This window comes from Crocuta crocuta, unplaced genomic scaffold, assembly GCF_008692635.1.
Source record: "Crocuta crocuta isolate KB4526 unplaced genomic scaffold, BGI_CrCroc_1.0 scaffold159, whole genome shotgun sequence".
Classification (NCBI taxonomy): Eukaryota; Metazoa; Chordata; class Mammalia; order Carnivora; family Hyaenidae; genus Crocuta; species Crocuta crocuta.
In genome coordinates this window covers 2286188-2303918 of record NW_027533263.1, presented here as the reverse complement: position 1 = coordinate 2303918, position 17731 = coordinate 2286188, and the positions used below count along the sequence as shown (strand labels likewise).

The window sequence follows — 17731 nt, the reverse complement described above, 5'->3', positions numbered from 1 at the left end:
CGCATTGGGGTCTTTGCTGACAGCACAGAGCCTGCTTGGGATTCTTTGTCTCCCTCTCTCTTTGCCCCTCCCCTGTTCACATTCTCTTTCAAAAATAAACATTTAAAAAATTGTATTATTGATCTTTTTATAGTTGAATTGTAATAGTTCTTTGTGTATTCTGAATATAAGGTCATTATCAGATAAACTATTTGCAAATATATTCTTCAGATTTTTCAACACCAAAGACAGTTTTTATTTTTATTTTTAAAAATTATTTATTTATTTAAACATTTTATTTATTTTTGGGAGAGATAGAGACAGCATGAGCAGGGGAAGTTCAGAGAGGGAGACACAGAATCGGAAGACAGGCTCCAGGCTATGAGCTAGCTGTCAACACAGAGCCCCACAGGCGACTAGAACCCAGAACCCGGAGATCATGACCTGAGCTGAAGTTGGGCGCTTAACCGACTGAGCCATCCAGGCGCCCCACGAAAGACAGTTTTTAATTTTGATGAAGTTCTATTTATTTTTGTTTGGTTGTTTCTGTTTTTGGTGTTATATCTAAGAATCCATTGCCCAATCAATTGTCTAGAAGATTTATGCCTTTTTTTTTCCCTAAGAGTTTTAAGTTGGCTCTTACATTTAGGCCTCTGACCCCCATTTAAAGTTAATTTTTCATATGTTGTGAGGTAGTGATCCAAATTCACTCTTTTCCACGTGGATATCCAGTTGTCCCAGAAACATTTGTTGAAAGACTTCTTGACTTCTTTTACCATTAAATTGTCCTGGTATTCTTGTCAAAGATTAATCAATGTATGAGGGCTTATTGATTTATTTCCAGAATCTCAATTTTATTTCCTTTACCTAGTTCCTTATCTTCTACCCTATGCCAGCAGGGCCACAGAAATCATGTAAGAATAATTTTTTAGCTCAAAGCAACGAATTCAAGAGTTGGAATTACCTCCTCCTCCCTACTAGTTTAGAACTTTCCCAAGAATCTCATCAGTAGCCATCAAGATTGTGTCCAACAGGATCGTTTAATTTTGTTTTGCTTTTTAAAAAATTAAGGTCCTGTGTCAGGCCAGGTGGCTGATTAACGAAAAGTGAGCTCTAAAGTAAGAAGTACTGGTATTCAATCGAATTTATTATTTAGGGAAGTTGACGACCATGGCCGGGAAGGGACAATAGAAATATCTTGGCTCAGCTTTCAAAACCGTGCGAAGTGTCGGAGGGGCGGGAGTTAGGCTGTCAGTACGGTTGCAAACACTGAGACTGGGGACGGGGAACTTTTCCCCCGGAGAACAGGTTCCGGACGGAGGCGAAGGGTCTAGTCCTCAGTGCAGCTGGGGAGACTGTTGTTAATTCACTTGCGCTACCACCAATAAAGCAGCTGTCTAGCCATCCCGCCTCCGGGCGGCTTCCCCCACCCGTTTTCCCGCCTCGCCTTTCCTCTTTTCCCGATCCCTCCTCCCAACGCGTAGCGGAAGTGACGAGACGCGTAGCGGAAGTCCCTCCAGCCGCGGTGTTGTTCTGTGGGGAAGAGAGACGGATTTGTAAACCCCGGAGCGAGGTTCTGCCTACCCGAGGCCGCTGCTGTGCGGAGACCCTGGGTGAAGCCACCGTCACCATGTCTGNCTCCGTGAGCCGCCCTGCTCCTTTCCCGGCCTGCTCATCACCCCCCGGGCCCCAGCGTCTGTGATCGCGGCCTCCCTCGAGTCGTTCCCCCTTCTTTTTCCGGGGTCTGCCAGGTGCAGAGCCCAGAATCAGCCTCCCTGAGAGGGTCTCTGGGGAACATGTCTGTCTCCCTGTCCTGGGGACTGACTGCAGAAGCAGAGCCCTAGGCCCCAGTTATGTAACGGGAGAGAATCCCAGCCCGGGAGGCTCTGTGGCCCTGAAAAGCGGGTGGACTCTACTTTTTGGTTTTCGGTGTTTAGATTGTCCAGGAGTGGGGACGTGGGGGCGGGAGACGTCTGGTGTTGCTGGGAACCTAAAAAGCTCTGCTTTCTGTTCGGATTGCAGCTTGGGCAGGGCCGCCGCTGCTCTGCTGAGTCTTTTTCCGTGTGGTGGTGCAGAGCTGTCGCCTCTTTTCTTGTACTTTCCCATTTCTTACTCGGGATTGGTTCAGCAACTCTCCAGTTGTAAGAGAGCATTCAGAATAACCAAGAAACAAAGTAGAACAAAACTGCTAGGGCAACGGAAAACATTGCATCTGGGCATTAACCTGAAGCTGACTGATACTTTTGAAGGAAAGGATAGGAAAACTTCGTGTATGTAGAGCAGTTGCATAACATTCACGGAAAGCTGCCTATTGTAGCAGAGTGCTCCATCTCAGGTAATATCAAAAATTTACTTGGGATTTGCACTCGATCAGGAGTGTTCAGTTTTGCTTGGTAAGTTTTTCTTCCTCATCCTTTTCCAGTTAACCACGTTTATGGCTAGTTTTTAATTCATAACGTTTGTGTCTGGACTTCGTCTTGTTTGTTCAGATGACTTTGACTTTTTAAAGTCTTTTTGGATCTTTCCCTTGTTTAATGATAGTTATCTAGAAAACTTAGTTTTCATTCAACTCCATAATGTACTTGAACTTTTAAATTTAACACACTTATTCCCCTGGCTTTTAACCGGGTTAAAGTGAGGCTTTTGTGGATTTGTTCTATTGTGCAAGTGTACATTGGTATTTTTAAAGCTTAATCATAATCTAGATTAATTTTATATGGCTCTTCTTAACAGTCTAGATTAATTCCCAAGTTGGTATGAGAATTATAAGTGGCATTATAAGTATCTCCCTGGATAGTTGTTTACTTGGTTACCAGGGAGGAAAGAACAGGTGTAAATGCTTAGTTTCATCAGCCTTTTATTTTGATGCTAGGAAGCATGTTGAAATTTACTATAGTCTGATGAAAGAACAATGTACAGAAAGAATTATGAACTAAATTATAGAATTTATTGCTCTAGTTTGAATTCCAATCATTGAGAGAGACATAAAAGAAATAGAGGATTTAGTACACTAACAGGTGGCCACAGGTTCTTTAGATTCTTTTTCAGAGGGTCTTTGAGGCCAAAACTATACATGATAATACTAGGACATTATCTTTTCACTCTCATCCTTTCCTTTGTTTTCAGTGGTGTTTTTTAAACACTAACATGACTTGTGATATCACAACAGATTGAAATGTAGAAGCAGATGTGAAAATCTAGCTGCTATTAAAGACGTTAAAGAGATTTGCAAATATGCAAAATCATGTTGTTCTTCTCAATGGAAAAAACTTGTTCTTCTCATTTTATTTTCAATACAAATATGTTATTAATATATAGCGAGTTTGTTTTTTTAAATGAATTAATAATTAAAACATTTCTGTTTCAGTGTCTTAACTATAAACCTGAGTAAATATAACTAACCTAACAAAAGTTTTATGAAGTTCCAAATACTTTTTTTTAAGAGTGTAAGAGCCCTGAGACCAAAAAGTTTGAGAACTGTTGCTCCATTCTGTTTGACTAGCATCATTATTAATAATCAAGACCCAGTACAATTTCAGTGTTGGGTGCTAAGGACTTAAAGAGGTATGAAGCTGAACTCTTACCCTTAAGAGGCTTATGAGCAAGAGTTAGAATCTTATGTTATTACTGTACAGTATCAGCAGCATGAGACTGAACCACTGTCCCCAAAAGACAATCTTAACTTAAACCAGGTTCTTTAAGAAGGATGTATCTTCTGAAGCATGCCTTAGAAATTTGTTATCTGGTGCTAAGATACTGCAGTTCAGTAACAATTTTATGTTAAAATATAGGTGGACAGTAAAATCACACAAGACTTTAATTGCTGAGTTCTGTGTTGTTGAGTGAAAAATTATTTTGTGAATTTGAGTAAAATAACTTTCCTATAATTCTAACAGTTGCCAGCATTATCTAGTGGATTTGTGAACAATTACTGAATAATCCTCTAAAAAGGTTCTAAACCCAAAGTTCATGGACCCTAAAGGCTGAAAATCACTGAAATTGTATGGAGTGTTTTGTATTTGTACATGTGTATTTTTAAAAATTTATTTTGAGAGAGCGTGTGTGTGAATGAGCACAAGCAGGGGAGGGGCGGAGAGAGAGAATCCCAAACAGGATCCACACCCTTAGCACAGAGCTCTATGTGGTACTCAAACTCACAAACCTTGAGATAATGACCTGAGCTGAAATCAAGAGTTGGATGGTTAGCCGACTGAGCCACCCATGTGCCCCAGTACATGTGTATATTTTTAGGGAGAAAAGGCTTATAGCTGAGGTACATGATCCCTCAAAAAGGATAAAGACAATCCTTTAACCAGTAGTAGATCTCATTGGGTGCTTTCCTTTGCCTGATCTCAAGCAAATCTAAGCACTTACATAGAACCAGAAGCTTACTATCAAAATTGGTATGGGTAATTTGTACAAATATTTTCCCTTTTTTCTTCTCTTTATTCAAGTTTATAGTGGTCTACTCCCCCACCCCCACTTCTCCCCTGTGCCCAAATTATCAAAGGCAGCATGGACTTGAGTTCTTTAATTCAGGTCTATTTGTAATAATCGGATGACTGATTTACTTCAAATGCTAACTGAATCTGTTGTAAGCACATTCACCCTCCCCATTCCTACCTCAGAGAGAAACTGAATGATTTTCTTTTATTTTCTTTTTAGTCAAGGATCTGGAAGCATTATGTAGTTCTGGGTATCTATTGGTACTTTACAAATTACCTCAAAACTTAGTGGCTTAAAATAACAGTTTTCTATTTTGCTCATATATCTGAGAAATTTGGGCAGGGCTCTGTGGACTGGACTTACCATTGCTCCTTGGTGTGTGGGGCCTCAGCTGGGATTACATGGTTGGGAGCTGGAATGGATGAGCTCTTCATAAAGTCACAAGGCCTCTCTTAGAGGTTTCACCATGTGTTTTGTTCAGCATAGGAACCCCAGAATATTGATCTATGGCAGCTCAGGGCTCACAGGAGTGTGAATGTTCCCAGAGAACCGTGGCTGGAAACCTCAAGCTTCCTAGAATCTAGCCTTGGAAGTCAGTTCTGTATTCTGTTGGTCAGGCAGATCCCTAAGTCCAGCCCAAATTCAAGGGAAAGATATTTATTTATTTGGGGGATCTAACTGATATGTTAGCTTCAAGTATACAACATAATGATTTGGTATTTGATGTATATGTTGTGAAATCATCATCATAAGTCTAGTTAACATGCATCACCATGCAGTTAACAATTTTTTTTCTTGTGATGAGAATTTAAGATCTAATTTCTTGGTAGTTTTCAAATATGCAGTACAGTATTAACGGTAGTCAACAAGGGAAAGGCATTTAGACTTCATTTCTCAATGGGAAGAGTAACAGAATTTATAGTTATCTTTATCTGCTACATTAACTATTTCTTCTGTCAGGATTGCATTATTCCCTGCAGTGTTCTTTGTATCTTTCTGTTGTTGATGTTGACTGATCTTAGTGTTAGCTTGAGATAATAGGAAAATATGAATTAAGTATTAAAATTCATAATTATGTATACTATTATTTATATATTAATAAGGTTGGTAAACTGTAACTAATGACTTAAGCATTTTATGATACCTACAGTAAGTATTCCATACCCCAGCAGAGGATTGATAGATATATTCTATTTTCTCCCTGATAGGTACATGAGGTGCTGCCAGTTGATGTTGCAAACATAAAAGTTATAATGAAACATTGCAAATAAAATGTCACCTAAACAATATTTAATAGTGTTTTGAAAGCTGAATATGATTGTTATGGTTATAGTACTCATGAAGGTTAGAGGAGTAGTTCAAATTCAGAACTATAAAGCTGTTGTCAAATAGGTCTTTCATATCTTTTAGCCCCCTTGACAGTTAGAATGTCTGTTACGTTAGCAATAATTGCACCCCAGATAAACCTCATTGACTGTGATACTGCTAGCAAAGCTGAGAATGTCTATTACAGCTTTTTCAAAAAAAAGTTTATTTATTTTGAGAGAGAGAGTGAGCACAAGTGGGGGAAGGACAGAGAGGGAGAGAGAGAATCCCAAGCAGGTGCTGTGTTGTGAGTGCAGAACCCGATGGGGGAATTGATCCAGTGACCCATGCATGAGATCATGACCTGAGCCAAAATCAAGAGTTGGATGCTTAACTGATTGAGCCACCCAGGTGCCCCTTGACTATAGTTTTTATATATAGTGTTAAAATTATTTACTTAAGTGTTTTTCTCTGTTAGAGTGCTTTTGAGGGTCAGGAATCAGGCTTTTTTATTCATCCTCTTTTCTTGAAGCGCCCAGCAGAGTGACTGGATATTTATTAAGTTTTTGAAGGAATGACTGGTCAGATTCATTCATTTAAACAAGTATTTATTGGGGCGCCTGGGTGGCTCAGTCAGTTAAGCATCTGACTTTTGCTCAGGTCATTATCTCACGGTTTGTGGGTTCGGTCCCGTGTTGGGCTCTGTGCTGACAGCTCAGAGCCTGGAGCCTGCTTCAGATTCTGTATCTCCCTCTCTCTCTGACCCTCCCCTGCTCATGCTGTCTCTCTCTCTCTCAGAAATAAAAAACAAAACAAAAAAAAACCATTAAAAAAACACAAGTATTTATTGAGTGTTCTGGGCACCATTCTAGGCCCTAGAATTGGAGGGTTGCCTCAGGAACTTGAAGCAGCTGGTATTTTCCTCCTCCTCTTTCAGCCTCCATGATATTTTATTATTGAGGAAGAAGTTGATTGTCATGGAGTAGTTTTCTTTTTATGAGGTTTTTATATTCCTTATTGGTCTTTACTTCTGTTAGCAATAGACCTGGTGACTTTATCTCTAAGATCAAATCATTTGCTTCTTCCAGAACATTAGAATTATAGATAATTTTCTCTAAAATAGGTTTAGTATCCCATTTTAGAATTTTCTGAAATTGTGATTTTGGGGAGGTAGATATTTTTGATATGCTACTTCTTTAAAAAAAAGTCATGGCTACAGGCTGGTAGCTCAGTTGGTTAAGTGTCTGACTTCAGCTCAGGTCATGATCTCACGGTTTGTGAGTTCGAGCCCTGCATCCCTGCATTGGGCTCTGTGCTGACAGCTCAGAGGCTGGAGCCTGTTCAGATTCAGTGTCTGCATCTCTCTCTGCCCCTCTGCCACTCACTCGTGTGTTCTCTCTTTCTCTCTAAAAAATAAATAAACATTAAAAAAAAATTTTTTTTAAAGAAATGCAGTTTAAGAGCATATAACTACAGGGGTGCCTGGGTGGCTCAGTCGGTTAATCGTCCAACTTCCACTCAGGTCATGATCTCGCGGTTCGGGTTTGTGGGTTTGAGCCCTGCATCAGGCTCTGTGCTGACAGCTAGCTCAGAGCCTGGAGCCTGTTTCAGGTTCTGTATCTCCCTCTCTCTGACCCTCCCCTGCTTGCTTGCTCTCTCTCTCTCTCAAAAATAAATAAAACATTAAAAAATTTTTTAATAAAAATTAAAAAAACATATAACTATAGACAATAAGATGGACAAACCTGACAATGTTGAGCAAAAGAAGTCAAATACAGAAGTATATACCATATAACCCCATTTACTTAACATAATAATGTATAAAAACAGGCAAAACTAAACTAATTAGTAGTCAGGGCATAGGATCTTAACCTGAGTACTGGATGAATGGATGTGATCAGTTTGTGAAAATTCAACAAGCTACATATGTGCACTTTTTGATACATTTATCAATCTTTGATAAAACGTTGAAAAATAACTGGCCCTAGATATTGAAAACAGAGTCCAGCAAACAGAATTCACTTTTCCTACACATTCTCATTAGCTCAGTAAAGGCAATTGAATGCAAAAAGAATGGTCAAAATAAAAAAGTATAACAAATACAACACATCTTTAAATAAACTGAAGTTATGTTACAGGAGTATCCACAATGTAAACTGTAAAAGTAAGAGGGTACCTAGCTGGCTTAGTCAGAAGAGCATGCAACTCTTGGGGTCATGAATTCGAGCCCCACATTGGGTATAGGCATTACTTAAAATAATTTTTTTTAAAAACTTTTAATCGTAAAAGTAAGGTGCTCAATAAAAGAGATGTGAACGTACCCATGACTTTTTTTTTTAAGATTCTTTTTTATGTTTATTCATTTTTGAGAGATCATGAGCAAAGGGGGAAAGAGAGAAGGAGACACAAAACCCAAAGAAGTCAGACTTAACCAACTGAGCTACTCAGGTGCTCCTTAAATTGCATTTCTAATTACATTCAAATGTGTGACTGTACCACAATTCTCCACTCTGCTTTTGATGCACAGTGAGGTAGTTTTCTAGGTTTTTTTTTTTCTTTTTTTAATGTTTAAATTTTGAGAGAGAAAGAACTTGTGTGCACAAGCAGGGGAGGGGTAGAGAGAGAGGGCAGCAGAGGATCTGTTGGGGCTCTGCACTGACAGCAGAGAGACCGATGTAGGGCCTCAAACTCATGAACCATGAGATCATGACATAAGCCAGAGTCACTTGCTTAACTAGCTGAGCCATTCAGGTACCCTAGGTTCTGTTTTTAACATAAGACAAATGATACCTATTTACAGTACCTCCTGTGTCAGTTTGGATTTCTTTTGGGCCGAGTGACTGAAAACCTGACAGGTACTAGGTTAAACAAGCATGTGTTTATTTTTCTCATGAAACAAGTCTGTGGTAGCCTGGGTGGCTCAGTCGGTTAAGCAGCTCTTGATTTCAGCTCAGGTCATGATCCCAGGGTTATGGGATTGAGCCCCACGTTGGGCTCTGCGCTGAGTGCCCCTTTCTTCTCCCCTACTTACACTCTGCCTCTCAAAAAAATGGAAGTCCTGACATAAGTAGTTCAGGGCTGGTAGCTCCACAGTGCCTTCATACTCCTTTTTCCTCCATCCATAACATGTTTTCTCTCTAATGCCTGTCTCCTGTTGCACACAGAAGTTACTTTGTGTCTTTGTTCCAGGCAGGAGAAAGAGATGGAGCAAAGGGAAAATGTGTGTGCCAAAAACCACTCTGTCAACTTTTTTTTTTCTTTTTTATCTCATTGCCTGGCACTGTGTCACGTGTCCATCAGAGAAGCTGAGAATATGTTTTTTAGCTGGGCAAATCTAGGCTTCCGTTTGCAAGAAAAAAGGAGAAAAGGGATATTGGATAGGTAATTAACAATGTCTGCCAACCTCTAAAAGTGTTTGCTGGTACTTTAGTATACAATCAAGCCAGTTTGTTCCAAGCTTTGCGTAGGTTGAATGTAAATTTGCAGAAGAACCAGTGTCTGGACAGTTTGACTTAAATGTTGAAGTTATGGAGCTAGGTCTGGTTGGTTCCATTCCAGATTTCTAGTACTGTTTCTTAAGTTTGAACACACAGCATGAAGCCGAAAATGTATGTGTATTTTGTGTTCTTAGAATTGTGTGAATCCATTGAAATAGGAGGGGGATGATGTTATTGTTATTTGGATTTTGTATTTTTTAATAATGGATGTAAGAGAATTTCCAACTTGAGCCATGTTGAACTTTTTTCATTAGGAAATAAAATGAAATAAACTGAAGAATTCTAGTCAGACCTGTGATGAACAGATTTTTCTGAAACTTTGAATGCATTTTCTTTTTTTCTTAAAAAATTTTTTTAACATTTATTTTTGAGACAGAGACAGAGCACGAGCTGGGGTGGGGGGGGCAGAGAGAGAGGGAGACACAGAATCTGAAACAAGCTCCAGGCTCTGAGCTGTTAGCACAAAGCCCGATGTGTGGCTCAAACCCACGGACTGGACCGTGAAATCATGACCTGAGCCGAAGTTGGACGCCTAACTGACTGAGCCACCCAGGAGCCCCTAGTGAATGCATTTTCTTTCTTTCTTTCTTTCTTTCTTTTTCTTTTTTCTTTTAATGTTTTTATTTATTTCTAGGAGAGAGAGAGAGCGTGAGCAGGGGAGGGTCAGAGAGAGGGAGTCACAGACTGAAACAGGCTCCAGGCTCTGAGCTGGCAGTCAGCACAGAGCCTGACGCAGGGCTCAAAGCCACGAACCGTGAGATCATGACCTAACCGAAAGTCGGATGCTCAACCGACTAAGCCACCCAGGCGCCCCAAGTGAATGCATTTTCTATGAAAGGTTTTATGGAAAACTTTAATATGTATGTAATTGTACCCATATACCCATCTCCTGGCCTATTTTATTTCATCTACATTGCTCTAATCTACTCCCTCATATTCTGAAGGCAATCTCAGGTGTATAATTTCATCTATAAATATTTCAGTATGTAGCTGATATGTGATAATAGTTATCACACTTTGTAAAAATGAGCAGATTTGTTAATGTCATCAAATAAGAGTAAATATATTCTTTGTTTTGGGGTTTCCCCAGAATCTCCCCACCCTCTTTCAGAAGAATAAACAACTCTTGGGTAGCTGGAAGGGTCATTGACTGATGGGAGATAGTTAAGTGTGATGTCCTTTCATGTGATTAAATTGTCAGCATACTGATTGTCAATGTCTCTAAGCAGAGTACTTATTCTTTTGACTTTGAAATGGTACAGTAAAATTCTCATGTACATTTGTAAATGAGCATTGTTGTGTTATTCATTCTTTCCAGCCTAATTCTCTCCAAATCCAGCCATCTTCTGTTTACAAGCTATTCCCTCTATGTCTTGGAAGAAAAGTTGATAGTGCCTGGTGTGTGGTAAATTCCTTTACCATTCTAGTTACCATGCTTCAGGCTCTGGATGACACAAACCTGAAAATTTAGAGGTTTTTGATTCCTTTCTTTGATATTGTACATATATTTACTTTTCTTTCTATTTACCAGTTTCTTCTGTTCTAGGGTTGTGTATCCTTTCTAGGCAAATCAACCAACCCTCTCTGGGATTCTCTTTTCTCTGATGACCTAGTGTCCCAGAGCCAGTGCTGAATGCTTTCACTGTTTTGTAACTAGTGTGCCATACCATTCTGTATTGGCTGCTTTTTTACAGGGGAGAGAAGGAAAGAAGACATACAAAAGACACTGAGATCACTGGAAATGATCTTTGTCCTTTTTGTCCAAAATCTTCTCATTTTTCAGCCTAGTTTGTCAAAAGAAAAAAAGATAGTACATGAAAAGTTGGATGACTACATTAAGCAAGCATGAGGCCATTAAACAAGTACAGATGATGTTGCCATAGTACTTCAGGCTTGGGAAGAGATCACTAAAAAGTAGTGGCTAGGGAAAGTGGCAACTTATTTTTGGAAATTTCATATCCTGGTTGTTCACATGTTCTTATGCAGTTGAAATGAATTATCCTATTTCCAACTGTGAATATAAAACATTGAAAGGACTTTTGTTTGGACTGACTATTATGTACAATAAAAGTATGAAGCATTAGTAAGGTTTTGTGGTATGATACAGAAAATAATGTTGTCACCTTGATTCAACAGCATTAAATAACCTAGTATTTGCCTGGCATTACAGAGATTATAAAAATGAAAAAACTTGGGTCCTCTCCTTGTAAACTTGTAGGGAAGTCAAGACATACAAAACTGTCACAGAAAACATTAATTTATTTAACAAGAATATTGAATATCTTCAAAGTACCAGGCATTGTGCATGATCAGAAGTGCAAAGAAGAGTAAAAAGTATGCAGTGAGGAACTCAGTCTGGTAGAAGATACAGATATTCCAACATGTGGTTATAATAGATGAAAGTAAGCATGGGAATGTTTAAGAGGGTGATTAGAGAAGTCATTTTGTAGGAAGTGATGCCTGAGTGTATTGATAGGGAAATAGGGTAGGAAAGGGGTTCTAAGCAGACGTGGTGAATAGGTACAGATATGATGGCGATAAGGTAGAGGGTGCTAGGTGTAAGGAATTGTAGGTCAATATGGCTGGAGCAAAGGATATTATTAGCAAGAGAGATAGGAGATTAAAGCTTGATTGCTATCGGGGACCAGCACATGAGGACCGGTGTACGTCAGCTAAGGAGTTTGAATTTAAGATTCAGCCTGAAGATTCTGGCAGATCAGATTGCATTGTAGAGAGGTAGCTCTGGTGGTAGTTGGTGAATTGAAGGGAGCAAGACTGGGAAGATCTGTTGCAGTAATATTTAGGGAGCAACAGTGAGTACCTGAAGAAAGGCAGTGGAATGGAGAGAAGAATAAACTTGGGAGCCACTAAGAGATAACACATTGTTAGAATGCTGGATGGTTAAGTGTGAGATTTAAGAGAGGAAGTCTAGCCAAAGATGACACCTAAGTTTCTGTTTTGGACAGTTGAGTGTATGGTAACCATTTACTGTAATTGAGAATCTGGGAGGAAATTTTGTTTTGTTTTTTAATGTGGTTTTCAGGAAGAGGAGTTAAAATTAACAGAGGAAATAATGCATTCAGTTTTAGATATTACATTCAGGTACCGATGGTAGATACATCTAAGGTGGAGATATTCAAGCATTTGGATAAATGAATGTAAAACTCTGAAAAGTTGTCAGGTTGGAGAGGATGACTATGAATCGTTAGGATCTGAGAGGTAGTTGGAATCATGGGTCACCCAAGAGACAAAGCAGAGGACTGAGGACATGGAATCCAGAGGATACCCTCAGCATTTAAGGAAATAGCCAAGTTAAGGAGAGAGTGGAATCTTGGAGGCCAAAGGTAGAGAGTTTCCAGGGAAGAAATCGTCTGTTGTGTTAGTTAAAAATGAGATTTGAAATTGTCCAATAAATTCAGCAATAAGGAGTTGAACTGGCAACTTTGATGGCAGCAGTATCAAGTGGAATGGTGATGAATGAACCATTTTGGGAGTTTATGGGTGAAAGTGGAGATGGTTGATGCTGAATCCTCTTGTAAGAAGTTTGAATAAAAAGATGAGGACAACATCTAGAGAAGATGGTCGACGAGGGAGTATTTTATTTATTTAAAAAAATTTTTTTTAATGCTTATTCTTGAGAGAAAGAGAGACAGAGTGTGAGCAGGAGAGGGGCAGAGAGAGAGAGAGGGAGACACAGAATTCAAAGCAGGCTTCAGGCTCCGAGCTGTCAGCACAGAGCCTGATGCTTGGCTTGAACTCCTGAACCGTAAGATCATGACCTGAACCACCCAGGTGCCCGAGAAGGGAGTATTTTAAAAGTGAGAATAAATGCCGTGGAAGATAAGAATAAATTCCAAAAAGGAGCCTTAAAGGGAAATATTAATCCCAGTTGGAAGGTTGGGGGGTGCTGTGATTCCTGAAAGAGTTTTTTTTAATCTCCTGGAAGAATTTTGTCTTACTTATTTAATTTAGGGAGAGAGTGTGAGCTTGGGAGAGAGAACCTCAAGTAGGCTCCCTACTCAGCTCAGAGCCTGACACAGGGCTCTATTCTATGACCTTGGAATCATGACCTGAGCCTGAAATCAAGAGTCAGATGCTCAACCTCCTGAACCACCCAGGCCGCAGTTTTTTAATACTGGACTTTAAATGACATGTGGGATGGATTTCTCTGAGGTGATTTCAGGAGAAGTTGAGGGGAGGAAATATATTCTAGATAGAAGAAACAGGGGTTGAAGATGGAAGAATACTGATAGGCTTTTCGGGGAACAGCAAATTGTCCAATTTAACTGCATTCTCAGGTTTGTAAAGAAAGTGGTAGAAAAATGAGAATTGAGTTTGGTAATGGAGGAACTGGATTTGGTTCTATGGAGTTTGATTCTAGGCCTTAAAGAACTGGGAGGTATTAATGCTTTTTGATAGGAGTAGTTATCCAATCAGAGAAGCTGTGCTTGAGAAAAGCAGTGTGGATGAGGGGTTGGAGGAGGGGAAAGAACTCTTTTGTCTTTCCTTGAGTAGCCTCTGTATCCATCTTAGCTGAGAAGCTGGAGCAAAATCACTCCCATTGTACTGATGGATTGCTGCTGGGGGTGGGGAATGGCGGTGCTCCTTCTTTGTATTCAAACAAAGCTTCCTAACACCCTTTTTCCTCTCAGTTAAAGAGAACTCAACTTCATTACTCTTCACTGCATGGAATAAGCTGTCCTTACCCTCTCTAGATACTTAAAGGAAGAAGCAACTGTTAACTATGAATATAAATTCATAGAAATGTGGTGATGTGACTGTATTTGAAGACCGTCTTCTAGTTTTCAGGTGAAAGACTCACTAAAGAAGGTTCATTTTGTCTGTTGCCGTAATATGCAGTAGTCAGCAAATGTTGAAAGTACTGCGGAATGAAAAACAGGCAAGGACTTAAACTAATGAAGTCAGTTCTGTTGTCTAAGCATTTCCTTGGACTCTTGCCTGTATCTTAAAGTTAACAGCTACTTCTAATTTAATATGTTCTGTTAAATTTTGAATGTTGAAGAGTTTTAGTTTTAAGTTACTGGCATGAAGTACACAAGGTAATATGGTCCTGTTATTTTACTTGTACAATATAATATAGTTTGTTATATTCTTATCAAGTGTGGATTAACAGAAATTGTTATATATTTAACAAAAGAATATATATGTAAATAAGTGGCTGATTTGGTGGCCAAACTAAACAGGAAAGCTACTTTTAATGCACTATTGAGTGAAATTTTCCAAGCTACCTCCTTTAGTATAAAAATGGCTTTTCTTAGATACTTCATGATGAAATTGTTTTAACTAATTTTTTCTGTTTATTTTCTTTTCAATATCCCTTAATTTGAAATTATTTTGTAACCCTCTTTTCTCTTCAAATTTTGTCTCCTCTTTCTTTTTGCTACCTATTCTCTACTTTTTTCTTATTTCACTTGTTACTGGAAGGTTTTTCAGCCAAGCCTAATCTTTTAAAATTGGATAGACTGCTTCTGATAGTCTGAAATAATAGATGAGGGGCGCCTGGGTGGCTCAGTCGGTTAAGTGTCCCGACTTTGGCTCAGGTCATGACAGTTCGTGGGTTCTAGCCCCACGTTGGGCTCTGTGCTGACCGCTAGCTCAGGGCCTGGAGCCTGCTTCAAATTCTTTGTCTCCCTCTTTCTCTGCCCCTCCCCTGCTTACGCTGTCTCTCTCTCAGAAATAAATAAAACCTTAAAAAAATTTAAAAAAATAATAGATGATACAAAACTGATTTGTTTTGGTTCTAGAGTACATTAGACCAATATGCTCTTTGATTTTCCTTCCTAAATAGACCTTGCTTATGCTAATATGATTAATTTATGTTTCTTAGTACAGTTTTGCAGTGGGAGTAGTTAACTTCTCCTGATAGGCTCCGAAAAGAGAATTTTGGATTCAGAATGTTTGGTTGATGGATAATGAACTTCTGACTAATAGGAGTTGACTGTAGGGTAGGTTGTCCTCTGCCCACCAGAAAGAATTAGCACCAATTGGTACCTTGTTAGAAATACAGGTATAGCCCTGTCCCAGACCTATTGAATAAAAAGCTGGGAGGGGGGCCCAGGTTTTGTTTAAAAAGTCCCTCAGGTGATTCCTATGCATGCTGGGGTCTTAGAACCATTACTGTAGGATATTACAATAAAGGAGACCTTTTTTGACTTCTGGAATACTGGTATTTGAAACAATAATTGACTTAGATTTTTTGCTTAATTGGTGTGGCAGAGAAAATGTTTTATTCCCAAGAACATATTTTGTACTCAGTGAAAGTAATGGGTATTCATAAGTAAGTAGTTAAAACAGCATATAGGAACTTTTATCTTTAAATGTACTTCTCTGGGGCACCTGGGTGGCTCAGTCAGTTGGGCGCCCAACTTCGGCTCAGGTCATGACATTGCAGTTCGCGAGTTCGAGCCCTGCATCGGGGCTCTGTGCTGAAGACTCAGAGCCTGAAGCCTGGTTCAGATTCTGTGTCTCCTCTTTCTCTGCCCCTCTCCCGCTCATGTTGGCTCTCTCTCTCTCTCTCTCTCTCAAAAATAAATAAATGTACTTTTCTTTCAGGAGGCAAAACCTTCAACTGAGGACTTGGGGGATAAGAAGGAAGGAGAATACATTAAACTCAAAGTCATTGGACAGGTAAGTTTCATTATTTTTCTCCTTTAATTCTCTAAAGTGAGTAATTTCTGATACAGGAAAAATGATTTCAATAAGCAAATTTTTTAAAATGGCATTTTTATTTACTATACATGTATCTGTTGTGGGAGTTAGAAGAGGCTGATACTGTTTTATTGATCTGCCAGGTAGATTTAGATTATCTTAATTTCTCCAAATGAAAACTTTACTTGGTTAGCATGCTTCATTGGCAAATACAGTAAATACTACTGAATGATAAAGTTAGGGCCAACCGTAAAAGGGCCTCTCAGTCCTTTTGCTGACCTCTTTCTTTTTCCTGGCACATCTTTTCCCCAGACTTTATCTTTATTGACCTTTTTGAGATGTTAACTGATAATTAAGGTTAGTTGAAAATTGGTGGAGGAATGAATCTTCATATAGTAGTTCCCCCGTATGTGTGGCAATATTTTCCAAGACCCCCATTGAATGCTTGAAACCGTGAATAGTACTGAACCCTATATGTACTATATTTTTTACTATACATACATACCTCTGGTAAAGTTTAATTTGTAAATTAGGCTCAGTAAGAGATGAGCAACAATAATAATAAAATAAAACAATTATAACTATACTGTAATAAGTCATTTGAATGTGATCTCTCAAAATATCTTACTGTACTGTACTCACCCTTATGATGATATGAGATAATAAAATGCCTACATGATGAGATGAAGTAAGTAAGGTTAGTGATGTAGGCATTGTGGTGTACCATTAGGCTACTACTGACCTACTATGTTTATATTCTTTGTGAGTTCACATCCTTATCTGATTGAAAATTTTTATATATTTTTTAAGCTTATCTATTTTGAGGGAGAGAGACAGTGGAAGTGGGGAAGGGGCAGAGAGCAGAAAAGACAGAATCCCAAACAGGCTTAGTGTTGGCAGCGCAGAGAGCCTGATGTGGGGCTTGAAATCATGAGCCTTGACATCATGGTCTGAGCTGAGATCAAGAGTTGGATTCTTAACTGAGCCACCCAGGTGCCCTTTATTTTGAAAATTTTAAATTAATATTTAATTCATGTACCATAAAAATCACCATTTTATTTTATTATTTTTTAAGATTTTATCAGATTTTTTAAGTAATCTCCACCCAGTGTGGGTCTTGAACCTGCAACCCCAAGATCAAGAGTTGCATGCTCTACCAACTGAGCCAGCTAGGCATACCAAAAATCACCATTTTTAAGTGTATGATTCACTGGCTTTTGTATATTCACAAGGATATTCTGTGCGACCAGTACCACTATTTAGTTCCAAAACATTTTCATCATTCCAGAAAGACATGCTGTACTCATTAGCAGTACTCCCCATCCTCCTCTCTTGCTAACTAACTTGGATGTAAATTAAACAATCAATCAATCAATAAAAGGAAATAAGAATACAACAAAACATTTAAAAAAAGAATTATTGATTTGTAGGAATTCTTTATATTTTCTTGATTTTTCTTGTCTGTTACATCTGTTGTGACTATTTTCTCCAGTATCTCTTAACTATAAAGTGACAGGTTACGGTGAATATCCTTTCTTTCTATGGTTTCTAGACTAAAATCTTGCTTTAGAATATGGATTTCCCTAATGTCAAGGCTAGGGAAAAAGTTTTTTTTTTAAAAAGTTTATTTATTTTGAGAGACACAGAGAGAGAGCATGAGCAGGGGAGGGGCAGAGAGAGAGGGAGGGAGAGAATCCCAAGCAGGCTTCATCCTGTCAGCATAGGGGCTCGATCCCACGAACCTGTGAGATCATGACCTGAGCCAGAATCAAGAGCCGGACACTTGACTGAGCCACCCATGTGCCCCAGGAAAAAAATTCTTAAGAGAGAAAATG

At 39.0% G+C, this 17731-nt stretch overlaps 1 protein-coding gene across 1 annotated transcript in view; it reads left to right on the top strand.

Moving 5' to 3' along the window:
* The first annotated feature begins 1476 nt into the window (after positions 1-1476).
* The window catches only part of SUMO1 (small ubiquitin like modifier 1), a 29550-nt gene continuing 13295 nt past the window's right edge, over positions 1477-17731 (top strand). Inside the window, exons 1-2 of the mRNA XM_077747634.1 lie at positions 1477-1618; positions 15798-15875. Of these exons, the coding sequence (XP_077603760.1) occupies positions 1610-1618; positions 15798-15875 (87 nt within the window). The 5' untranslated portion in view covers positions 1477-1609. The remainder of the gene's footprint in view (positions 1619-15797; positions 15876-17731) is intronic.